The 21859-nt window shown below is 44.0% G+C and overlaps 13 protein-coding genes across 13 annotated transcripts; 8 read left to right on the top strand and 5 right to left on the bottom strand.

The window, feature by feature from the left end:
* Positions 1-95: 95 nt before the first annotated feature.
* On the bottom strand, positions 96-716 carry BDB00DRAFT_842452 (uncharacterized protein). Its single transcript, XM_053124891.1, has 2 exons — positions 497-716; positions 96-377 (listed from the first exon to the last, which is right to left on the bottom strand). Exons 1-2 carry the CDS (start codon positions 629-631, stop codon positions 204-206), a joined length of 309 nt encoding a protein of 102 aa, XP_052975814.1. The 5' UTR covers positions 632-716; the 3' UTR covers positions 96-203.
* Positions 717-959: 243 nt separating this feature from the next.
* Positions 960-1589, bottom strand: BDB00DRAFT_790973 (uncharacterized protein; the record flags this gene model as incomplete). Its single annotated transcript, XM_053121004.1, has 1 exon — positions 960-1589. The coding sequence occupies one exon, from the start codon at positions 1587-1589 to the stop codon at positions 960-962; it is 630 nt and encodes a 209-aa protein (XP_052975815.1).
* A 73-nt stretch (positions 1590-1662) lies between these two features.
* BDB00DRAFT_842454 (AP-1 complex subunit MU-1) lies at positions 1663-4237 on the top strand. Its single transcript, XM_053124892.1, has 10 exons — positions 1663-1758; positions 1851-1942; positions 2074-2164; positions 2258-2456; positions 2527-2671; positions 2743-2872; positions 2986-3293; positions 3387-3510; positions 3625-3774; positions 3858-4237. The coding sequence occupies exons 1-10, from the start codon at positions 1746-1748 to the stop codon at positions 3914-3916; spliced, it is 1311 nt and encodes a 436-aa protein (XP_052975816.1). The 5' UTR covers positions 1663-1745; the 3' UTR covers positions 3917-4237.
* A 263-nt stretch (positions 4238-4500) lies between these two features.
* BDB00DRAFT_741265 (Metallo-dependent phosphatase-like protein) lies at positions 4501-5361 on the top strand (the record flags this gene model as incomplete). Its single annotated transcript, XM_053118462.1, has 2 exons — positions 4501-4889; positions 4968-5361. Coding segments are annotated over 2 exons (783 nt in total), but the record flags the coding sequence as incomplete, so codon positions are not given.
* Positions 5362-5528: 167 nt separating this feature from the next.
* BDB00DRAFT_790975 (uncharacterized protein) lies at positions 5529-5927 on the bottom strand (the record flags this gene model as incomplete). The annotated part of the gene is made up of 1 exon (XM_053121005.1): positions 5529-5927. The coding sequence occupies one exon, from the start codon at positions 5925-5927 to the stop codon at positions 5529-5531; it is 399 nt and encodes a 132-aa protein (XP_052975818.1).
* Positions 5928-6027: 100 nt separating this feature from the next.
* On the top strand, positions 6028-7161 carry BDB00DRAFT_607840 (uncharacterized protein). The gene is made up of 4 exons (XM_053118008.1): positions 6028-6211; positions 6336-6518; positions 6587-6663; positions 6741-7161. The coding sequence occupies exons 1-4, from the start codon at positions 6128-6130 to the stop codon at positions 7108-7110; spliced, it is 714 nt and encodes a 237-aa protein (XP_052975819.1). The 5' UTR covers positions 6028-6127; the 3' UTR covers positions 7111-7161.
* Positions 7162-7235: 74 nt separating this feature from the next.
* Positions 7236-9445, top strand: BDB00DRAFT_842465 (uncharacterized protein). Its single transcript, XM_053124893.1, has 5 exons — positions 7236-7791; positions 7862-7907; positions 7988-8228; positions 8313-8423; positions 8514-9445. Exons 1-5 carry the CDS (start codon positions 7295-7297, stop codon positions 9371-9373), a joined length of 1755 nt encoding a protein of 584 aa, XP_052975820.1. The 5' UTR covers positions 7236-7294; the 3' UTR covers positions 9374-9445.
* An 809-nt stretch (positions 9446-10254) lies between these two features.
* Positions 10255-12654, top strand: BDB00DRAFT_608332 (carotenoid oxygenase). Its single transcript, XM_053118009.1, has 5 exons — positions 10255-10799; positions 10879-11157; positions 11300-11463; positions 11549-12059; positions 12153-12654. The coding sequence occupies exons 1-5, from the start codon at positions 10404-10406 to the stop codon at positions 12420-12422; spliced, it is 1620 nt and encodes a 539-aa protein (XP_052975821.1). The 5' UTR covers positions 10255-10403; the 3' UTR covers positions 12423-12654.
* Positions 12655-12885: 231 nt separating this feature from the next.
* BDB00DRAFT_790979 (uncharacterized protein) lies at positions 12886-14002 on the bottom strand (the record flags this gene model as incomplete). Its single annotated transcript, XM_053121006.1, has 4 exons — positions 12886-13186; positions 13536-13597; positions 13884-13940; positions 13973-14002. The coding sequence occupies 4 exons, from the start codon at positions 14000-14002 to the stop codon at positions 12886-12888; spliced, it is 450 nt and encodes a 149-aa protein (XP_052975822.1).
* Positions 13846-15318, top strand: BDB00DRAFT_608756 (uncharacterized protein). The gene is made up of 3 exons (XM_053118011.1): positions 13846-14634; positions 14732-14981; positions 15075-15318. The coding sequence occupies exons 1-3, from the start codon at positions 14131-14133 to the stop codon at positions 15185-15187; spliced, it is 867 nt and encodes a 288-aa protein (XP_052975823.1). The 5' UTR covers positions 13846-14130; the 3' UTR covers positions 15188-15318.
* BDB00DRAFT_608717 (uncharacterized protein) lies at positions 15211-17150 on the top strand. The gene is made up of 2 exons (XM_053118010.1): positions 15211-15234; positions 15348-17150. The coding sequence occupies exon 2, from the start codon at positions 15565-15567 to the stop codon at positions 16891-16893; it is 1329 nt and encodes a 442-aa protein (XP_052975824.1). The 5' UTR covers positions 15211-15234; positions 15348-15564; the 3' UTR covers positions 16894-17150.
* A 59-nt stretch (positions 17151-17209) lies between these two features.
* On the bottom strand, positions 17210-17655 carry BDB00DRAFT_876220 (uncharacterized protein; the record flags this gene model as incomplete). The annotated part of the gene is made up of 2 exons (XM_053127453.1): positions 17210-17526; positions 17595-17655. The coding sequence occupies 2 exons, from the start codon at positions 17653-17655 to the stop codon at positions 17210-17212; spliced, it is 378 nt and encodes a 125-aa protein (XP_052975825.1).
* Positions 17656-19107: 1452 nt separating this feature from the next.
* On the top strand, positions 19108-21472 carry BDB00DRAFT_876221 (uncharacterized protein; the record flags this gene model as incomplete). Its single annotated transcript, XM_053127454.1, has 10 exons — positions 19108-19174; positions 19328-19369; positions 19512-19625; positions 19787-19898; positions 20072-20350; positions 20498-20630; positions 20704-20829; positions 20956-21012; positions 21123-21290; positions 21428-21472. The coding sequence occupies 10 exons, from the start codon at positions 19108-19110 to the stop codon at positions 21470-21472; spliced, it is 1143 nt and encodes a 380-aa protein (XP_052975826.1).
* Between the last annotated feature and the right edge of the window lie 387 nt (positions 21473-21859).

Raw genomic sequence — 21859 nt, forward strand, 5'->3', positions numbered from 1 at the left:
GTTTCTTGTTGCGCGACCTGATGCAAACTGCTCGTCCAAACGGTCCTGCATACTCTGAGCTTGTGCAGCCAACGCCATGATATTGTTCTTTTTCTTTTGGAGTCCACTAGCTTGGAGCTAATTGATTGGCAAAAAACGAAAATGAATTGGCAAGCAGAAAAAAACAAAAAGGTCTAATCTAGGGCCTAGAATGCATATCTTCTTTACTCTCCTATGAAAATTGAACTTACCGTGGCGCCTTTACTAACAAATTTCGGGGCTGGTATGTGTTGTGCATGAGACCGCCATTCTTCAGATGGTAGTATATCCTGTTGGTTGACTGTCTTAAATTGCACCTCCGAGTCGCGACCTTTCCTTTTGCCCGTCAACCTCGTAATCTGTTTATGCATGTTCAAGCCAGTTAGTAAGCCGAGTTACAGAATTCTATTCTTTACCTCGCTCTCTGTATCTATTCAACCTTTTTTTAACCCACTCCGTTTTACTGATGTTCCCTTACCGCTGTCTCATCTAGATCGCCAAAAGCGTTACCCTGGCTCTCACTTGCATTTGAAACCTGTCCAGCATCATATTCTTGTTGCTGCTGATAATAGTACTGATAATAGCTAGATGGGTCTGTACCATATGCATACATGGCGTTGGGATCCACATTAGGATAGGCGTATGCGTCTACAGCAGTAGGTCCATCGTCTATTTGTTGTTGTCCCGATAATTGCTGTGATGCTGATGATGATGATGATGATGATGATTCTTGGTGTTGCTGTGAGGATGAAGCCACGTCGGTCGTTTTGTCTACAACATTCGATTGCTGTCGGGTGGGTATTTTGTATGATGATGTTGTTGGTGTCACTGATTTCAGCTCGGCTCCTGCGGGGCACAGGTTAGTTTAACGCCACGTTTTTTAAAGAAGCATATATCCACGTTTTTACACGTGGCTTGATACATTTAAACTTTCGCTGTAGTTAGTCAATACACTTGCCTAATCTGAAGAATGGTCCTGCATGACTAGCATCCATATTGTCTTCTTCATCCTCCTCTTGGTCTCCTGCTACTAACGCATCTGCATCGACGGCGATATTCGATTCCAATTCTCGGCCATCCTGTTCTTTTTCGTTACTTTTTGGCTCGGCTTTCGTTTCGGTAAATCTCTTTGCATTAAAACTGCTGGTGCTCCCTGTTGCAGTGGATGATGAAGAAGATGATGATGCAGGTGCTGCTGTACTATTCCCAGAATTCGCTGCTTTGGGCTTTGTAAAGTTAAATGATCGTTTTGGTGGCGGTAGAAGCGCCGCAAGGCCCTTAGCACCTGATCCAGAAGAAGAAGCCAATTTTTGTCGTTTTGCCCGCTTTTTCTCTTCGTCTTCGTCATCGGAATCCTGCGTTAAAGTAGGTAGATCTACATAAACGACCGCCCTTGATGACGACGAGGACGACGAAGCTTGGTTGTTTTTGGGTTGTGGTAATAGCGATCCGAGCCCTGATCCGCTCGGTGTTGCGCTTTTTCGTGTTTGTTGAGGCTTTGGTGTTGGAGCTTCGACGTCTGACGATTCTGATTCGGAACTGCTGCCGTAGTAGTTACCAACAAGTGACATTGTATGTGTATGTTTGAAAAGAAAAGAAAGATGGTTTAGTTCGGGATTGAGACTCAGCCGTCTCTTTTCCCATTCAACCCGCTGCTGTCTCTCTGTTCTTAAAAAACCATATATTAAAGCGAACACAAGGCCTGAATACAGTGTTTTGAAAAAGAAATGGCATCAGCAGGTACTGTAGCTTACGCCCAACATGTTGTGGCCTATTTAGTGCGCTTTTCATGAGCTAATGATAACCGCAATTACTTCATCGTCCTTTGTTAGTCTTCATTTTGGACCTAAAGGGAAAGGTCCTTATATCTCGAAACTACCGAGGCGACATTCCAATGAGTGCCGTCGAGAAGTTCATGCCCCTGGTATATAACATACAGCGATATATAGGAAATACACGCACGCGTTCTTGCGTTGAACATGACGCGAGAAAAGATACAGAAGTTGACCACCGTTCGCCTGTTACATTGTCGCGTCCTAATTCCTATCTTTGTAGATATCCGAAGCTGAAGATGAGCAAGTGCCACTACCTTGTTTTACCCATGACGGCATCAATTACTTATACTTGAAGCATAGCAACCTTTACCGTACGTCGATTCAACCCCTTCACAGCCAAGATGAGAGTCATGGGAGGAAAACACAGATATATTGACAAAAAGACTCTTGTCCTTTTTTTCTAGTGCTCGCGATCACTCGAAAGAACACCAACGCAGCTTCGATCATGCTATACCTACACAAACTTACCCAAGTGTTTTCAGAATACTTTAAAGAACTCGAGGAAGAATCAATCCGAGACAATTTTGTTATCGTTTACGAACTTTTGGATGAGATGATGGACTTTGGATATCCCCAGACTACCGAAACCAAGATTTTACAAGAGTAAGCTATAGAGGCAGCCAAGCAGAGAGGAAGAACGTTTCTTGTTTACTGATATCTGACTTGTTGATAGATATATCACCCAAGATGCATACAAACTCGAGGTTCAAGTGCGTCCACCCATGGCTGTCACTAATGCTGTGTCATGGCGTTCTGAAGGAATTAAATACAAGAAGAATGAAGTGTTTTTGGATGTCATTGAGAGTGTGAACTTGTTGGTACGTAGCATCATCCGCGAGATACTGCTATGACGGCACGTGCTAACAAATCAGTTGTTTTGATCAAAAAGGTAAATGCAAATGGCAATGTGCTGCGAAGTGAAGTACTTGGCGCCGTTAAGATGCGCTGTTACCTTTCTGGCATGCCAGAATTGCGCTTGGGCTTGAACGATAAAGTGATGTTTGAGGCCACAGGACGAGGTAATACGTTGTATACGAGTTATCGAATGGAGAGAAAGAGAAATGGAGGTGTCATACAAGTACTAATATATATGCTCTCCTTTTGATAACTATGATCACTTAACAAACCATAGGAGCCAACTCGACCAAGGCCATCGAGATGGAAGACGTCAAGTTCCACCAATGTGTTCGTTTGTCACGATTCGAAAACGACCGCACTATCAGCTTTATCCCGCCAGATGGAGATTTTGAGTTGATGAGTTATCGATTGCAAACAAGCGTCAAGCCTTTAGTTTGGGTTGAAGCTGTGGTAGAAACATACTCGGGTTCTCGAGTCGAGTATTTGGTCAAGGCACGGGCACAGTTTAAGCGGAAGAGCACTGCCAACAATGTCGAGATTGAAGTTCCTGTCCCCGATGACGCAGATACACCCAAATTCAAGGTATAATCTCTTTAAAAGAAAGAGGAGCCAACAATCAAGCAAGGTGTACAAACTAACATGCCATTTTATTTTACGATTCTTTTTGTCTTATAGAGCAGTAACGGCTCTGTATCGTACAAACCAGAAAGATCTTGCCTTGTATGGAAAATCAAACAATTCCAGGGTGGCAAGGAATTTATTATGCGCGCTCATTTCGGATTGCCTTCCGTGCAAGCCGGTAAATTTTCCATTGTATTTACGCAAGGGCGGTTTTTTTTAATCGATCACTATGGTCTTGAAAGCTAAACACATGCGACATGTTTTTGTTCTTTTTTTTTTCATGTATAACTAGCTGAAGAGACGGAAAAACGGCCACCGATAAACATCAAGTTTGAAATCCCTTACTTTACAGTGTCTGGTATCCAAGTAAGATACCTCAAAATCGTAGAGAAGAGTGGTTATCAGGCCCTTCCATGGGTGCGGTACATCACGCAAAACGGAGGTAAGAGAACGATATTTAGTTTTATTTCAGCGCAAAGTGGCGACGAGAGCGCTCTGCTCACCATCTCTACTGGTTCTGCACAGATTACCAAATGCGTATGCCTGAAAGCATCAAAGCAAACAAACAAGTTAGCTATTATTAACACCATTATATACACAAGAAAATGTCCGCCATCCACTCTCCTTCTTCCTCTCTGCACAACCCACACACACAACGAATCTCCACCACACTATTTGTACCTCAGCCGCCTTTTTGCTGATATATAAAAACACAAATTATATATAAAGTATCCTGTACCCTCAACCCCTGGTTACTAAGATATCCCAGGGTTTTAAGTGTTCCGAAACAGCAACATTTAAGTGACACATATCCCACTGCCAAGTAAAGCATGAACATAAATAGCACGCACACTATGCTCAGCTCTGTGTAATTTTCTTTTACTTTCAACAAATCACAAAGCCAAAGATGTCAAATCCGGTATGGGCACCTGAACGCAATCGTCGCAGAAAAAGATGCCTTTGGCTTTGCTGTTGCCTAGCACTCCTCGCCATCATAGTGATAGTTGTCGTAGTACCATCTGTCGTCGTCACACGCAACAACCGAAACAGCGATGACCGATTACAACAAGGAAACAGCACCGACAATGGCGGCAATACTGCTGGAGATACTAGCGACGATCCATCGACGCAAAACACTCCTACACAACCACCACCATCCTATGCCAAAGCCGTTTCTTCCTACGCCAACTTGACACGTGTCCGTACCTATAGTCACCTGGACCAGAAAGAGCGGATTTTCATCATTGGCGATGTTCATGGCTGCGCCGACGAATTGAAGCAGCTTGTAAACCGCATTAATTACAATCCGGATAAAGATCAGATTATTCTTGCAGGCGACCTCGTCTATCGGGGACCCGATAATGTGGGTGTCATCCGGTATGCTAAAGAAATTAACGCACTGTGTGTCCGCGGTAACCACGACGATATTACGGTTCGATTCAAGACATACGAGCTGCAACATGGTCTGGAAGCGATGCAAGACGAGAAAGAAATCATGCCTGAAGGCGATGTGGAAGATCCGCTCAAATTTGGGGACGACCATATGGATATTGTAAAGTAAGCATTCAATGATAGCGTATATGTGCCTTAAAAAGAAGCTCTAACAGTCCCACACTTTTTATTATTCTGGAAAAGAAACATGACTCAGGAAGATTATGATTATCTGGTCAATTGTCCACTGGTCATCGATCTACCAACGCTCAACAACTCGCGCATTGTCCACGGAGGTCTTGATCCAGCCATCGAAAAGGCAGTGAATAACGACCCTTACTCGGTATTGAACATGCGTAATCTGGACGACGGTGAGCCAGAACGGACAAAGAGTGATGGAAAACATTGGACAAAGTACTGGTCAGAAGCTCAACACGACAACAATACCGATCATGCAATCAATGTGTACTACGGCCATGATGCTGGGCGGGGCTTGGACCTCGAGTCAGAGACGTTTGGAACGGATAGTGGCTGTGTATACGGTGGACAGCTAACTGCCTTGGAAATGAAATCGCATGCGTTGTCGCAGGTAGATTGTCCAGAGTATTCTTCGTAACAATCGAATGTAGAACGTGATTATCGATCGAATATAATATAAGGTTATTTACAGATGTATTCAGGAGCGACGATGTGTGTGTATGTGTAATGCATATGTTTTGAGCCTTTTTTGTTTGTTTGCGGCAGTGGTATATTTTTTCGTTTTCTCTATTCATTGATCGCGGTCGTCGTTTTTGCCGGGTCTTCTTCTGGATTGAAAGGCGCCAGCTCCATATATTTTTTAAGCTGCTCTTTCTTGGTCTCCAAAATCGTCGTCTCGCGTTTCAGAATAGCGTCTTGTTCTTCTTCCACGTATTGCAATCCGGGCAGTTCTTGCAGTATACGCCGTGCATTGCCGAATCGTTCGTCCATTTGTGCGACTGCTTTGCCGATCTCTTCTTGATTGGCTCCATCCAACATTAATTCGACAATGCGATGGAAGTCACGCATGAATGCAAATTCGTCTTTATGAAACACGGTGGATCCACTATCAGCTGCTGTTTTGTCCTTGTTATCTGAAAGCAATGTAGGAGATGCACGTGTTGATGAAGGGATGGAAGACGACATTGTACGTAAAGACGGCTAAAAGAAAGAAGGAAACGTTTGTTTATACTGAGACTGAATATTGCGCCTATAATAATCACGCCGTATGCGTAAGTACTCACGAAGCATCATATATTTAAAGCTGACCTAATGGTCTTTCTTTATTCGGTTCCTTTTGTTCATTCCACGTCATTTATCTCTCACTCTCTTTTCTTGCACTTGTAATGGCAATACTGAGTATTCTCCGTGACATTCGTGCACTTTTCACAAAAAATGACGCAGTGAACGATCTCTGGTACATTCTGGCTGTGAGTACTACTTTTTCCCTTTCTCACTGTGATTGTTGCCCTTTCCCACCTACATATTCTGGGGTAACATGGGGCTTAAATTGGCAGTATGATCTCATGGATATTGCTTAATACATATAAAAAGGCTTCTGCCATCACTTCGCTTAATCATCCTGAAGATATCGAACCTGTATATGCACTCGTCGAACAATCAATTGATGAATCGGTCAAGCTCAGCCAGTCTGAAAAGGAAGAAGCTAAAATACATGCGGTGTTGCGTTTGCGTGAAGGCATTCTCAAAAGCTTCATCGCGTCTGGTTTTCCCAAGGTAGGTTTTGGTAAATCCATCCTGTCACCGCGACCATATCAACCAAATTTGATTTCTGCTGTATACAGACGATCAACGGTTTAAAGCATCTCAACATTGCTACGCCTGAGCCTATCAATGCAAAGCTGCCGAAGACACCGTTCCGGTAAAGTAGAACGAGCACCCCGACACTTGTATATATCGAAGGGTTCATCTATATATTAAGCTAACTCTAATTTATAGCAAAGAGGATTCGTGGGAAGCCATACTTCGAGGGCGTGAGCGGGGGAAAGCATTGTTTGCGAAAATCTATGACAAGCATACTGAACGTGTACTCACTGACATGCACACATTTTACCCGGATCTTGGCCAAGTTGCGATCCATCAGCTCTATGGACCTGTGATCTCTAATACCTCCCTTTTATCGGGCAAAGAATCGAGTCTGGTTCTGGTGACAGGGCTCAAAGCCCAAGACATCGCTGCTCAATTACGCGGCCATACCTACGGTGCCCTTCATCAAGGCGCCACTCGAGAAGACTTGAGCAACATCAACGCAATGGTCAATATGCTTTGCAAGCACTACGGTGTGTCTCTACCCAAAGCCAAGCTGTAACGTCTTTTTGCATGATAGAAGAAGAAGAAAAATAAAATATTGTTTTGTCGCATAAAAGGTCGCATGGGTTCAGTTTCAAAATGCAAAATTGATTTTTTTTCTTTTTTTGGCAATCTGTCCCAAGCCTGATCTCCCCACGTCAAACCTGTTTATTCTTGTCTGCTTTCTTCTTTTCCCTTCACCTATGTTACCAGATGAGTGGTCTGAAAATTTGACCTTTCGATACTCCACTCCTCAATTTAGTATTTTAAACCACATAACCATTGCTGTGTCGTCCGTCTCTTTACTCTTGTCGCTTGTGGTTGTCATCTTTTATGCCGTTTTCTGGTACTACGAGCGAAAGAAGGCCGATCGAGTGTCGTTGCGATGCGTTGCGCTCGGCAGTATAAGCAACGTAATCGATACCGTGTTGGACATTGCCTCCAGTGTTCGACGTACAGACCAAACATATTGCCGTGTATTGGGACTTATTGTTGATTTTCTCGACGTCATCAACGCCGGTTTCCTGGCAGTAATCGGTGTCAACCTGTTTCTTATCTTTGTCTTCAAGATAAAGCGATCAGAACGACTCGAGCGTTTCTACTATCCAGCAATATTTGTCTACAGCATCACAACCATGATTGTGCCTGTCATCGAGGAATCACAATTAGTAATACCGCGAGATCCCGATCTAAGCTGCTGGTAAGTGCACAGATAATGCATAGACAAAGCTTGTTCTTTGTTGAACCTTCAACTGACATCATCAAAAAAGGTATTACAACCACATTGGTGACCGGGAAAGTCATTTCGTTTCTTGGGTAAGCAATTTAAAGAAAAAGGGAAGAACAGATTCAGCAGCTGTTTGAACATGATTTTGACAGTTCTTTTTATACAATAGATGTATTATTATGCACTCATATTCTTTATTGCGCTCCTTGGGTTATTTTGCTCTATGACCGCCGTCGTCAAATTGTTTCGCCAAGAAGCCGCAAACTTTCGGGGAATGCGTCGGTTCTCTCCATCGGGGCTAGCAAATATGTCTAGCACAGCAAAGCCTCGTCATGACCAGAGCCAAGACCGTCAGCGTCCACGTTCAAGCTTTCCCAGAGTTGTTATGCGTTGTATTACATACACGTTAGGTAAAAAATACATTTAGTGATTCGCATGAGTGATAAAGCATTTGCGCTTGTCTTTTCACGTCACTGATCCAAAAAACCTACTAGTCCCATTTCTCATCCATATTTGGGGCTTTGCAATACAGATACGTGTTTCCACCAAAAGGCGTGCGCCATATGGACTCACAGTCGTCAGTACAATCATGTCTTCAGCGGAAGGTTAGCTGCAATAATACAATCAACGTGTCTACAGAAAAGCACTGATACAACACACGTTTACTTATATGCCGTATTACTCTTGTCGTATAGGTTTGTTAACAGGCATGGTCTTCTTTAGCGAGCCAGTAGTCGTCTCCCACATTAAGGAGAAAATGTCTGACTTTTACCGTGCCTATGGCGAAGAGTTCAGTGTGCTTGAAGAATACGGTCATGGTGCAAGTCTTAGAAGACGTCGAAGAGGTAGCCGCGTCACTTCGGGAGCTGCCGAGAGCATACATAGCACGCGTACAGCACATAGTACTTGTTCGCAGTATGTATCCAACCTGCTTGATAAACGAAATTTGGTACCACGCCCTGCGATCGTCGAAAAAGAATACCACCCACAGGTTGATCTAGGAGATGGCCAAACACTTGCTCCACCGATACTTACAGGAGCAACACCTCCTAGTTCGATTGTAACTTCTGTCGATGACGAATACGCTGACGAGAGTGAAGTGCGTACAATCCCGATGCGTCGTGTCAGTGTGTCTTCATCGGTGTACAGTCGTATTAGAAACGAGTATGAACGACGACTGTCTGATGAAACTAACACATCCACCTTGGTTAATGACGCGCAATACTACCGAAACCTGGTACCGTCACCTGATGCCCCCGACGAAGTCTTTATACCTTATCGATCCCCCGCTTTGGCGAGAGCGGCGCATTGGATGTTTGTGAAGATCGATCGTCTTCGAGGTCGTCGTAATAACAGCAGCAACTCAAACATCAACGCCATAAGTAACCAACGACAACAGCAGGAGCAAAGCCCAGGACCGTATGGGAGTGATGGTGATAGTAGCATATGGGCCACTGGCAGCAATCGCCGTACTGCACACAGTGCTCCTGAAGTAGTTGTGCAGGCTCCCTCGATGCCATCTGTGCGATCAGCACCATCCGACTCGTCATGTTGAAAAACGCAGTGGCATTGACTTGTTGTGCTGTACATAGTGCATAGTGTACCACTATTATTGAATACAAAAATAGCAACACTTTTGTGTAATTTAAACTGCAGTACTGCGCTATCTCCGTCTGTCGTTGTTGAACCGCCCTTCTTTCTTTATATTTCTGGGTTCGAGCTGACATGAATGACCTTAAACCTGACGATCCTACGGTAGCCGTGGGCGATGAACACCCTTTAACTTCGTCTTCGCACGACGAAGAACAGCAACAGCAACAACAGCGCCATGCCCAAGAACGTGACGCCACTACGGATGAAAAGGACTCTGATCCGTTTTTCGTCATTCTAGACAAAAAAGGTGATAGTGACAACGATGATCACGAAGAAACGAAGCCATCGAAAGATAACAAGGTCGATAAATTCGACCGTGATAACGACACGAGTAGCAGTGATAGTGGTAGCGATAGCGACGATGAAAAGAGCGAGATTAGACCAGCTGCAAACCATCCTTTACAGAGCTCGCAGCTTGATGTCAGCGCTTACAGCAACGATCAGCAGTGGGCTCAACAAGAAAACTCTTTGCTTGACGACCAGGGCCAGCCTAATCTCGTAGGCAGTAATACACACTCACTGTCAACGACACCCACTCAAGAACGACAAGTTCAGCTCGATTCTGACACGTCTCATACTAAGGTATCGAAAGGAAAAAATTAAGGCAAAACGGGAGGAAAAGACTGAAAGGAGATATGAAGAAAAAAGAGAGAATACGAGCTGGATATAATTAGTGGAATATGATACTAAACACAAAACGCGTATATCTACAGGGCTTCTATAACGCTGGAGATTCGAGCGAGATCGTCGACCTCGAAGTCAACGGCCAGCTTCCGGAATGGCTTGTTGGTGAGCACTATACCATTGGCCCGGGTACCTACGATGTTCGATATATGCGCAAAATCGAGATTGATGGATATCTTCAAAGCGCCACTTCCACCTTTTCATTTGGACATTGGTTTGATGCGTGAGTGCTGATTTATTTTTGGTACATGTGCTGTGATGATAAGACGCGCAGTAATAGCATCTGTGAAGGGGGTGGTAGGAGGGGAATTTCGTTTTTTTTTCTTTTTTTTTGGTTTTACTCACAAGATTCTAGACTCCCGTTGGCCAATCGATTCGATATGAATGGCAAACGTAACACAATCACCTACCGCAACCGACTCACTTCCCGCCGTCTTATTGAAAAGATTCGGGATCATCATGGCTACGCTTCTCGTCACCCAGCCGGCTTGTTCAAGACCGACTCCAATCAGACCATTTTTACAAAGTTCTTAAAGTCGGCTCCTAAAACGAACAAAGCAGACGGTGAACCTTGTGCTGCCCGAATTCTGGCCGGCATTCCTGGCGTGGACGGCCGTTTATTTGCCCAGAATCATGCCAATCATGTACGTGTGTACGAAAGTGGGAAAGGATAGTTTTCAAAAGGCATGAAATGGCTAATACGGATATGGTGGTGTTGGTTAGATCCAAGAGCTGGATCCGTTTGACATGAAGCCGACTCGGGTGCTTTGCTGGGACGAAGTAAATCCTGCATTCAAGGGTTACAGCTCCTGCCCGAACGGACAATATGATCCGCAGACGGGCGAATATATTAACTTTACCATGGAAATCGGATACCAAACAACTAGCTACCACTTCTTCTCGATCAGTGATCGGGACCCCAAGGGCAAAATTATTGCCTCAGTTACTGCACCCACTGGATACGTGCACAGCTTTTCGATAACACCGAAATACATCGTTTTGGTAGGTGAAAAAACCGGGAGAGATGATTGGATGAGGATGTGCGTATGTTGTTGGGGTTGGTCTCGAGTACAACCGCACCCATCCTTTCAAGGATAAAAAAAAGACTTAGACTTAGTAAATTTTTGTCTTCTGTTTGGACCAGGTGATCTTCCCATTATTAGCCAATTCCGCCGCTGTGAAATATGCCTGGAACGAAAGCGTCTTGGACTCGTTCTCATTTTATCCGAATGAACCCACCTTGTTCCATGTCATTTCTAGAGAAAAGGGACAGCACCTGGTTACGTACCGTTCGGATGCCTGCTTTGCGTACGTAGGATCGACCACTTTTACTTGTTAAAATTATATAAGACGGAAGAGAGCTAATTATTTCATTAACTTTAATTTTGATTAGCTTCAACCATGTTAACGCATTCGAGGACGGACGAGACAACATCAATGTTGATATCGTATGCTATCGCGATGACACTATTGCACACCAGCTGACGACCCACAATTTGCGGAACCCGGGGGAGATGAAGCCTTCGCGACTGGCACCGTCAGAAGTCCGACGATATGTACTTAGCAGTATTGATGAAGAGACCATCAGCTTTATGGCAAATAACTCCATGCTTCCATCCACTGCAAGCATCACATCACGTATTTCGTCAATGTGGGGATACGTACGCGGCTCAAATGCTCAGGCAAACGACGTTGAGAGCTCAGCGGGTCCATCAGCAGCTGCTGCTGGCTGGTATGCTACACTTCCCGTAACATCATACGGCAAGCTTGTCCAGCCGTCCATCGAGTTACCTCAAGTGCACCCATTGTACAAAATGCACAAGTACAAGTACCTTTACGGTCTTGGATTCTCGGCAGCTAGCTCTATTGGTGATGGTAAAATTTGGGACGCCATTGTCAAAGCAGTAAGTAATGTTTGCTATATGCGTCACATACAAAAACGAGAAAGTATGGCAAACTGATATTGTATGCGCTATTTGTTTTTTTTTTATGAAAAGGATGTTGAAACCAAGACAGTAGTTGCATCATGGCATGAAGAAAATTGCTATCCAAGCGAAGCAGTATTTATTCCACGACCTCCACAAGACGTAAATGACGAGCTTCGAGAAGATGACGGTGTGTTGGTCAGTGCTGTGATGGATTCCGCGCGCGCCACGTCGTTCTTGTTGATCTTGGACTCTTCGTCCTTGGAAGTACTTGTCAAGGCAGATTTAGGCATGCTGGTGCCCATCAGCTTTGCTCGAGGATCATATAAACTTCGCAGCTAGAGTAGTGCCTGTATTGCTGTAGCTACGTTACCCACTAGCAGCCATAGTATGGGTATATGGCGATTACATATAAATATAAAATGTTCATGTATGTCTGTATGTTTTTGTTGCATGTAGTATGTACACTATTGATAATTATTAATGCTTTGCTTGTTGGTGGAAGAAGAGGATGTTGAGGGTATCGTTGTTATGGGTGAGAAGACGCTCTTGACAATCTCGTTCCTTTATCAAGTTAAAAAGTCAGAACAAGTATATGTGTAAAGGAATGATGGTCTGTGATGTACCTGAGCTTGAAATTGATAAGGGTTTCCTTTAGATTATCGAGATTCCTGACAGGCTGTAAACTTTCAATCGCTTCGCTTCTACTCATATAGAGGTAAAATACAAAACATATTTGAGTGAGTCCACGTGGAAACATACGTAGAGGACGCAGACATTATAGAACAGAAGAGAAAAAGTCCATTTACGCTCGAGGTGCAGATACACCCTCAATCGTCATGAGACCCGATCCGTCGTGATCTCCTTCAAACTGGTCGTATACAGTACTGTTGTGATCGAGCCGACAGTTGGTTACTTGGAAATGTGGACTGTAGCTCTCAACTTTACCAAGTTGTGCATTTTCGTCCAGGTCGACCATGATGAGGTTATCCTTGGGAACCTCAGGAAACGGCTCATCTTCAAAAACGTAATGAACGATAGGGTGCTTGTAAGTGCTATGTACTTGATCACGAATGACAACGAACTGCGGAATCTCGTTGCTGATGCTGTGATTACTGTTATTGTTGCTGTTGCTCATATGTGTGTGTGGGTTTGGAGAAAACATAGTGTGCACGGTCTGCTGAATTTCAATAAAATGCATGACGCTGACTCGTTGCGGTTCCTGCAACGCTGCTTTCGTACACGTGCTGCTACAAAGTAGGCTACTGCTGTAGCATCCCAACAATAATATGCTAGTAAGCCATCTATGGAGTCTTTCTGTGGCACAGCTCCACATTCGCGGTGCTAAGCATCTTAAATATTGCTACAGCAAAACTTCCTTTGCCATGATAAAAACGTATTGTGGTATGCCTAGTATGCACTGTTGTAATTAAAACGTAGCATTCTTTCACATACCATTTACGGTCACTTTGCTTTCTTGCTACATTTTCGACTGTAGCTAAGCCTTTACTGCTGCTCTAGGTAAACAATGGTAAAGATAAAAGAAATATGTAGGTCTCAGCCTCACTTAATAGAATACTGTACCATCACCATTTAATATAATGTTGATAACAAGGTTAATATCAAGGAGTAAAAGAGATCAGGTAGTTTATGATTGATCTGATGTCCTTCATCAAGCTCGATATGGGTCTTGCTAGAAAGAATATCGTCAAACAAAATGAAAGAAACGAGTAAAAGGTACCAGAAGAAATTCTTGCCTTCTATACTCATATATTCCATATCCTTTTTTTGTCATTGGATTACTTGTGATGATTCTTGTGCCACAGTGTACAGCGTCCCCACCATCAAATCATACTCCATCTAAGCCCGTGGTATATACACACAAGCTATACCATATCACAAAGCCATTTTCCTTGGTCCATTCTTATTTTCTATCAATCACACTCTGTTTGTTTCCTTTATCTTTTCATCTTTTTCTCTCTTTCTCTCCCTTTAAGTACCAAACTCATACACACACATACTATACCAAAACACACGTAATGGGACGACGATGAAGCGTATTCTCAACAGTAGTAGTGGCAGCAACAGTAACAGCAGCAGCAATAACAAGCGATCCAAAATCACTTTTGACATTCAACTCGATCAACGAAAGTACTATTTTCGCGGGGATGTCGTTGAAGGCCGGATATATCTCGAATCACCCAAGCCAATCAAGGTGAAAAACATTCGGGTGCAATGGTTCGGACGAGTACGTGTTCAACTTGAGCCGTCTCTACGCGACGAACGAGAATTATTTCGGGAAACAGCGTACCTGGATCTTCCTGAAACAGAAAATGCAACAGAAACGGCTCGTCGAGAAGCGCTTAAAAAGGCAGCTACAACTACAACAGCGTATGGAATAATGATTCCACCTTCACCCTCTAAAGGAAGCCATTATGTCGAGGTAGATAAGCTTTACACGTATCCGTTCTCATTAGTTATTCCACAAAATACAATTTTGCCAAGTTGTACCGAGGTAAATGGATGCTTCAGTAGGGAGTATGAATTTAAAAAGGTTGAATATAAACGGTGTTCTCAGATCGTTCCCGCTGCCTCACAGAATCTAATCTTTTATTATTGTGTTATTTTATTATATAATCGCTTTTTAATAGAGTGAGACAAGTGTTGGCGGAATCGTAGAATATATCATTGAAGCATGCCTGGAACGACCTACATCAGACTTCGCTGCATCTATCAAGACGCAGATCCTGGTACCAGTGCTCCAACGCATCGAGACGACGCGACCTGAGCAAGTAGTTCCACAATCAGTCCAGGTGGAGTCCCAGGGACCGTTTTCACAATGCAGGGGCGAGGGCACGGCTACGTTGACGGCATCCGTACCGAAAGAGGCGTTTGTTCGAAGTAAGTGACCAATGTGTTGCCTACTTAGGCGCACTATTATCTGTTGCTATGGTTGTTGTCATGCTAACTAAAAGACACATTGTTATTATACAGACCTACCAGTCCCTGTTACCATTGAAATTAAGCATTTTGAACCATTTCAGCGTAAACAGGGCTTGATGATTGCACTTATTCGCACTTGTCGAATCGTCTGTAAAGGAGCGTAAGTATCTTGGTAACGGCAGTTACAATGCGGCTCCCGCAATTGCATCGGGTATGGAAAGGGCGAAGAAGTGTGGGATAAAATAAGAAATACAAAAGGATACAGAACATAAATAAGCTCATGTCCTTATCTTCCATCTATGTACGGCTATATAATATATATAGATCTTACATTCTTCCTGACTCGGTGATACACAATGTTAAGGCAGACATTGATTTGTCCCACGAGAACGGTCTTTCTCAGAGCATTGTACGATCCATACTGATTCCCCAATCCATTTCACCTACTGTTGGTGTAAACGGACGACTCTTTGAAATCAGCTACAAAATACGAGCGCGAGCACAGGTACAAGACGACAATTCAATTGGAGCCGAGTACAACATGTCTATGGTCAACTTTCCTGCCGATTTCCAAATCCTCTCGTATCTAACTGCTGAAATACCCATCGACATCGGCACACTTCCTATACCAGAGAATCATATACCCCCGATACCGCTAAAACCGCAGTTTGCCAGTTTTCTCGACACATATAGTGCATCTAATAGTACGACACCAGCAGCAAGCAATAATTCGGAAGAAGCAACGGCCGAGAAGACGCATATGCTAAAAAAGATGCAAAGAATGTTACGACGATCGTCGGGCCCGGTGCCAAAGAAAGGGGAATCGACAGATCAACCAGGCGAGCAGTTGCCTATGAACAAAAACGAGCTATTGGCATTGTTTGCAGACAACGCCAGCCTAAAGGGGAGGAGCAGCTTAAACAGTAGTAGTGATGACAGTGCAATCAGTCGAGCATCTATTCGAGGTGGTGGTGGTGTACACTCATCCATGTCGACGACAGATTCTGTTGGCAGCGAAATACTGACTCAGCTTCAAAAGGGATTGCCACCTCCACCGCCAAGCTTGCCTCCTCCAAAACAACCCAACACTGACGCTTTCGCCACTTTACCATCATCGTTCCGACTCTCTCTTGGTCCCGAGTTTAGCGCAGCAGTATTGAGCTCAGAGCTCGCAAAACAGCGACAACAACGGCATGAGAAAAGCCCCACACCTTCAGCATCATCATCTACAAGTCTCGAACATTACAAATCTACACCAAAAGCATCAGTTGCCGATAATCTGCATTTTCATCACCTTCATCGACGTCGAATCAACAGTGACTCGATCGTACTAGACAAACCTAGTAGTAGTATGAAAGACCACATCAGTAACAATGATCTACAGAAACAGCAACGACCGCATCCCTTAACATCATCGAATTCCGCCGCAGCCGTTGGAGGTGTACACTACTTTTACCCTTTTGACGATTCATCATCTGACGAAGAAGTTGAAGAACAACAGCAGCAAAGTAATAATAGTAATAGATCAGCAGCAGTGGCATTACAACAAAGAAGACGACGGAAATCAAGCCGAAGATGTCGTGCAACAACGACTGCAGCTGGCTATGAAAAACCAAACAGTGTTTCGAACAACTTGGACGCAAGCGAGGCACAGGTCGAACGATTGGAAGTACACTATAACAAGAACAGTGACACTGCGTCAACTTCATCGCCGTCGCGACCATCGTATCCAGTTACCCATGTTGACAAACCTGACGAGCTGACAGCGAGTGACACAGACGCATCATCGAATGAAGAGGATCTTTTAGATATCCTGTCACGGCGCGATCGGAGGATAGCCAGCCGAATGACCACACACCAACAACAATAAAGTTTCTCATATTTGCCAAACAAAGTGCAACTTTTTTTTGTGGCGATGGAGTGTGAGGGCGAGGCTCCAAAACACGCAACACATACTGCAAACCACTGGAAGCCACGGATGTTGAACTCGACCATTCTGACGAGAGCGGCATGATTACTTTGTTGGCGGGAAGTGCGGATGAATTGACCGGGGCGTTGACCCGTGCTCAAGCATTGCCGTGGCGATAGTAATCTGAAAATGACGTATTGATCCAGCAAGATGAAACACACCGTGTGTCTCTTGCTGGCAGTGGGGACAGTCCCTGATGCGAATGATGTCTTCTTCCCTATTTGTTTAGCTGGTCCTGGTTGAGTGCACGATGAAGAGGTGGTGGCCGACGCTTTCGTTCGCAGTACATCACGGGCAGAATCATAATGTACCAATAATCATTTATGCGAACCGGGACAAAACGTTCGGCAGCCTTTGTTTTTTGCTCGGACCAATATCGTCGGGCTAGCTTGCCATTCGTGGCTGATAGTAGACTCATTGGATGAGCTCCAGCTGTAAAGGCGTCCAGTCCAAAGTCGAGCGAGACAGGTCGCGGGGACACCCAGTGATACTTATTCCTGTAGCGCTTGTCCTGTCGGCTTCGTTTCCGCTGCGCTTTATATAAAAGAGTATCCCAGGACTTTTAGCAAAGCACCAGCAGAGGATTACTCTGTGCGTTGTACGTTTGGCAGCTCGGCGATTATCTAATAAACCGTTTTCTGCAGCAGTAGCTCCGTAAGCCATTGTTGAGAACCGACATATTTCCGTTGGTCGGTATTAATGTCAGAGGAAGACTATTGGTATAGCGCACGGCAAGGCTGATTATATGTAACGTGATGTTTCTACAGAGCGCCTCCCGCTGTAAAAATACCAGAAACCCGTGCTTCAAATTTTTGTTCTGGGAGGAGGTGCCGATGTTGCTGTCTGCGGACGACTGCGGGTAGTTGGGAGGAATGTGACCCCGTATTTCATGTCGCTCTGTACAGCTGTAAGAACGTTTGTTCTTCCCCTGCTGTTTGATTGACCGATTCGACACAGCTTAAACTGCCCTCCACCGCGTGTACCTGCCGATTGACTTTTGCCCTTGCTTGCTTATTGCGCCGTTTTGACCTTGGCCTTTTTCTGTGTGTTATGGGAGATCGCCTGTGTATTCAGCGATACTTTTATCTGCTGTTATGCGTCGTACGTTTCCTAGAAAGGTGTACCTCGATCCTCGTTGGATAATTTTTCGTTGTTGTTGTTGTTGTTGTTGAGCTTATAACTGTGTTGGGACAATAAAACAGTAACCGAGCTCGAGCTCTTCCTGCGAGGATGCGGTATGTTGCTCGGGGAGGAGCATTGGCGACAAACAAACTCGATATACTGAACGAAGTCTTTGCTGCTTAATAAAGGACATCGAGGGATAGCAAGTTTCCCAGTACCTGATCGGGTCTTGCTGCTAAAGCTTCTGCATCACTGGCAAGAGCTGCCAGCGTCTAAGATCGCAGTGACGAACGCAGAGTTCCGCAATTGCGACGTGTAGTCGTTTCCTCCAGCTGCGACGAGCACGACCATATGTCTTTCGGTCATCTAATAGTTCACTTTCGTAACCAGTACTGAGAGAGGAATGAATACTGTAGGGCAGAACGCGGGGCTTCCTCACATGAGCCCACACCAGGTTGGGATAATCTAATCAACCATATTGATCGTGGAAAACTATTCGACAGTAAAATCATCTGTGTATCATGCAGCAACAAATGATCTATCCTGTGGCTGGGCGATATTTTTTTTCCTATGCATGTCCCGTGGGTTGCACCTATTATACGGACGAAAGAGAACAGCGCCAACTTATTTTGGTGCAACACACACGTTGTGTATGCGACCTCAAGTTTCTGAATCTTCTCTATACGTGTGTAGTGCATATACGGTGGTACTGATGCGGCTGCTGCTGCTGCTGCGAGGATGGCTCTGTGTGTGCGTGTGCGTCTGTTGTCCTTGGCCTTCTCTATTACTACACCGAACACACATACCACTCAATAATTACACTAAAGCTCCGCTAATTGTTAAGAGTGGGGAAACAAGCCAAACTTCGTCATGCACCCAAAAACAACAAAGCGACCTTTTGCTCTTCTTTTCCTCTTTTTAACCTCACACGCAAAAAGAAGAACAGCCTTTCACTTTCTACTACTTTCTGTTCCTCTTGTGCTCTACTCCCTCATGTCACAATCGCTCACCAACATTACTGATCACGGCGTTAAACGAAAGCGTAAAAAAGTCTCGCTAGGTCGGTCCTTGTTTCTTATTGCCTCTTCGGGTCGCTCTCTCTCTCTTTCAAACAGCATTTCCTCCCGTCTTTTGCTCCAGCACAATCCGTCGTATTACTAGTAGAAGAAAAATGATGTTTCTCACCTTGACTTACATTTTTTGTATACTATAGCATGTGTATTCTGCAGACGGTCCCACATGACGTGCGACGAAGGTAATATAATAGCAGTAGCAACTGCAACAACAGGGAGCGTTTCAAAATCAGACAGATAGTCAAAGGATTACATTGGAGAGAGAGCCAGAAGAGCTACGCTAACAAACAGTGTGCTTATACGGCGAATTCATCTCTTTTGTAGGTCGTCCGTGCCAACGATGTATCAAACGAAGCATTGGCCATATGTGTCACGATGAACCTCGACCCGATGCGAAAAAAGCGGCATTGAATGCTGGAGAGAACAAACGGCCAAGGGGTAAATGAGTTTTTATTATTTGCTGCCGTGTATACAAACGATACGCACACGCAGCATGGCTCTTCTGGTGCTGCCGGCGTGGGAATACGTTTCCAGTAATTGACCCTTCTTTTCTGTCCCTTATAATTATAACTCTATTTTACAACAATTGTATATAATAGAGCCCAGCAACCACGACCATAGTCACCATCTCCATAGCAGTCAGTACAACAACGGAAAGCTCGCCTTGACGTTTGCAAGCGATTCGATGGGAGACGAGCTGACAGTCATCAAGTAATGTATTTTTTATATTTGGAACCAGTGACTCTATAGTGGGTGGGTGTGATCGCATCTTTGTTTATTCCATTATATAACCAGTAGTAGCTAAAAGAATTTGCGCCTGGGATTGGTTCTCTCTTTACCTCTTTCTTTCTTCATTTCATCATCATGATGTATGTATACTGCAGTGATTTTCTGGACGATATGTCATCGCATAAAACAACCACCAGTAACATATCAACAATGACGAGTAGCTCATCAGCGACAGTAGTAGCATCAGCAGCAGCAAAGATTACTCCAGCAACCTCCAGTAAAGACAAGTTTTTTCTCACAGCAGCTGATCCACAAGACGGCAAACTTGAAGATCGGCTGAACGAGGTCATTAATGCCAAATACGAGGCCGGATTCCTCAAACCATACAATTATGTGAGCGGTTATGCTCGGCTCCAGCGTTACATGGATCAACAGTAGGTATCAGTAGCGTGATGTTTTCTCTTTCTTTATCTTACGCAATAAGGAAACAAGCATTACATGACAAAAAAGGGATTTCATTTTTTCACGATGCATTTCGGTTCTCCTTAAAATATACTCTTGTTGTTGTCTTTGTTGCGCAGCATGTCTTCGAGCAGTCGTCAGCGAATCTTAAATGTCATGGGGACTTTCCGACCTACATTTCGGGATGTGGCACAAGCACTTACTGATGTCGACTTAATATTGGTGGAAGAAGCATTTGAGCGGTTATTATTGGTAAGAACACGTTACACTAAAACCCGTATACGTTTTACATATATAACTGATTTCCATGTCGTGAACTTATCAGGATTATGACAGAGTGTTCAGCGCAATGGCTGTACCTGCATGTCTATGGCGAAGGACGGGCGAGATTTATAAGGGTAACAAGGAATTTGCGTCGTTGATCGACGTCCCTGTTGAGAAACTGCGAGATGTAAGTGGGTTATTCTACACTGCACGACATGTTCAAATATGGTTCACAAGAAGCATAATACCACTGGTATGCATGACGCTGACAGAGTTGCATCATCCGATCATATATGTTGTTGAATATATTTAGGGTAAACTTTGCATCTATGAAATCATGGCTGAGGACTCGACAGTAAACTATTGGGAGGTAAGCACCCTATCTAACCCCATTGCCAACCTCCCTTATAAAAAACCTTGTCATTTGCACCCGAAATTAATTTCTATGTGTGTGCTTGCATTTTTCGATCGGCTATATAGAAATATGGCAATATTGCATTTGACTCACGGCAAAAAGCTGTATTGACCTCATGTTTACTAAAACATCGATCCAAAGGCGTCTTGATGCCTTGCTGCTTCTCCTTTACCATCCGGCGTGACAAATATAACATGCAAGTATCGCAATATCTACTCGAAATGATGTGTACAGTATAAAGTGTAGATAGGTTATGCTAACTTTGAGAAAACCATCAAACTCTAAACTATTCTAGACCGGTAAGTCAAGTGAAGAAACAATAGGAGAGAAAGGACTGAGCGACTAAGTCAAATTTCTTTTTTCCGAATAGACGATCATTGTCGGCAACTTTCTTCCGATAGAAATCCAGCCATGAAGCTGGTTTTCTTTGCTATGTGATACATACCACCCTTTCTAACTGATTTTTTCTTTGAAAGAATATCCTTTCCCCTTAACACACCCTCATTCATTCTTCCTCTCATACATGTACAGCCAACGATATTTCACAGACGAAAGCGAACCCCTCTCCCTCTTTCCATTCAATTTTCAGCACAACAACAGTAAATTTTATAACTCGGACATCACGCCACAAAAACATTCTGTACATAATCCTAGTGATAGATCGGCTGCGTTGCTACATCGGCTTCCGCTGCGTAATATGTGGCGATAAACATTACGCACATAGACAGTTTGTTCATAAGCTTGCCACTTAGTAAGTGGGACCTAAAAGAATAGACGGTGGAATTATACTAGTTATCTTAAG

Source organism: Zychaea mexicana, assembly GCF_025766255.1.
Source record: "Zychaea mexicana strain RSA 1403 chromosome Unknown BDB00scaffold_85, whole genome shotgun sequence".
NCBI lineage: Eukaryota > Fungi > Mucoromycota > Mucoromycetes > Mucorales > Lichtheimiaceae > Zychaea > Zychaea mexicana.

What these genes read in the sequence shown, in the direction of transcription:
- BDB00DRAFT_608756 (XM_053118011.1), top strand. Translation starts at nt 14,131, where the DNA reads ATGAAGCGTATTCTCAACAGTAGTAGTGGCAGCAACAGTAACAGCAGC. An exon ending in GGGAGTATGAATTTAAAAAG is followed by an intron (nt 14,635 to 14,731) that starts GTTGAATATAAA and finishes GCTTTTTAATAG; the next exon opens with AGTGAGACAAGTGTTGGCGG. An exon ending in GAAAGAGGCGTTTGTTCGAA is followed by an intron (nt 14,982 to 15,074) that starts GTAAGTGACCAA and finishes GTTATTATACAG; the next exon opens with ACCTACCAGTCCCTGTTACC.
- BDB00DRAFT_842452 (XM_053124891.1), bottom strand. Translation starts at nt 631, where the DNA reads ATGTATGCATATGGTACAGACCCATCTAGCTATTATCAGTACTATTAT. An exon ending in GCGATCTAGATGAGACAGCG is followed by an intron (nt 378 to 496) that starts GTAAGGGAACAT and finishes ATGCATAAACAG; the next exon opens with ATTACGAGGTTGACGGGCAA.
- BDB00DRAFT_607840 (XM_053118008.1), top strand. Translation starts at nt 6,128, where the DNA reads ATGGCAATACTGAGTATTCTCCGTGACATTCGTGCACTTTTCACAAAA. An exon ending in ATCTCTGGTACATTCTGGCT is followed by an intron (nt 6,212 to 6,335) that starts GTGAGTACTACT and finishes ACATATAAAAAG; the next exon opens with GCTTCTGCCATCACTTCGCT. An exon ending in CTGCCGAAGACACCGTTCCG is followed by an intron (nt 6,664 to 6,740) that starts GTAAAGTAGAAC and finishes TCTAATTTATAG; the next exon opens with CAAAGAGGATTCGTGGGAAG.
- BDB00DRAFT_608332 (XM_053118009.1), top strand. Translation starts at nt 10,404, where the DNA reads ATGTGCTGTGATGATAAGACGCGCAGTAATAGCATCTGTGAAGGGGGT. An exon ending in CACCGAAATACATCGTTTTG is followed by an intron (nt 11,158 to 11,299) that starts GTAGGTGAAAAA and finishes TGTTTGGACCAG; the next exon opens with GTGATCTTCCCATTATTAGC. An exon ending in GGGACGCCATTGTCAAAGCA is followed by an intron (nt 12,060 to 12,152) that starts GTAAGTAATGTT and finishes TTTTATGAAAAG; the next exon opens with GATGTTGAAACCAAGACAGT.
- BDB00DRAFT_608717 (XM_053118010.1), top strand. Translation starts at nt 15,565, where the DNA reads ATGTCTATGGTCAACTTTCCTGCCGATTTCCAAATCCTCTCGTATCTA.
- BDB00DRAFT_842465 (XM_053124893.1), top strand. Translation starts at nt 7,295, where the DNA reads ATGTTACCAGATGAGTGGTCTGAAAATTTGACCTTTCGATACTCCACT. An exon ending in TTGTATTACATACACGTTAG is followed by an intron (nt 8,229 to 8,312) that starts GTAAAAAATACA and finishes AAAACCTACTAG; the next exon opens with TCCCATTTCTCATCCATATT. An exon ending in AATCATGTCTTCAGCGGAAG is followed by an intron (nt 8,424 to 8,513) that starts GTTAGCTGCAAT and finishes CTTGTCGTATAG; the next exon opens with GTTTGTTAACAGGCATGGTC.
- BDB00DRAFT_842454 (XM_053124892.1), top strand. An exon ending in GAAACCAAGATTTTACAAGA is followed by an intron (nt 2,457 to 2,526) that starts GTAAGCTATAGA and finishes ACTTGTTGATAG; the next exon opens with ATATATCACCCAAGATGCAT. An exon ending in ATTGCCTTCCGTGCAAGCCG is followed by an intron (nt 3,511 to 3,624) that starts GTAAATTTTCCA and finishes ATGTATAACTAG; the next exon opens with CTGAAGAGACGGAAAAACGG.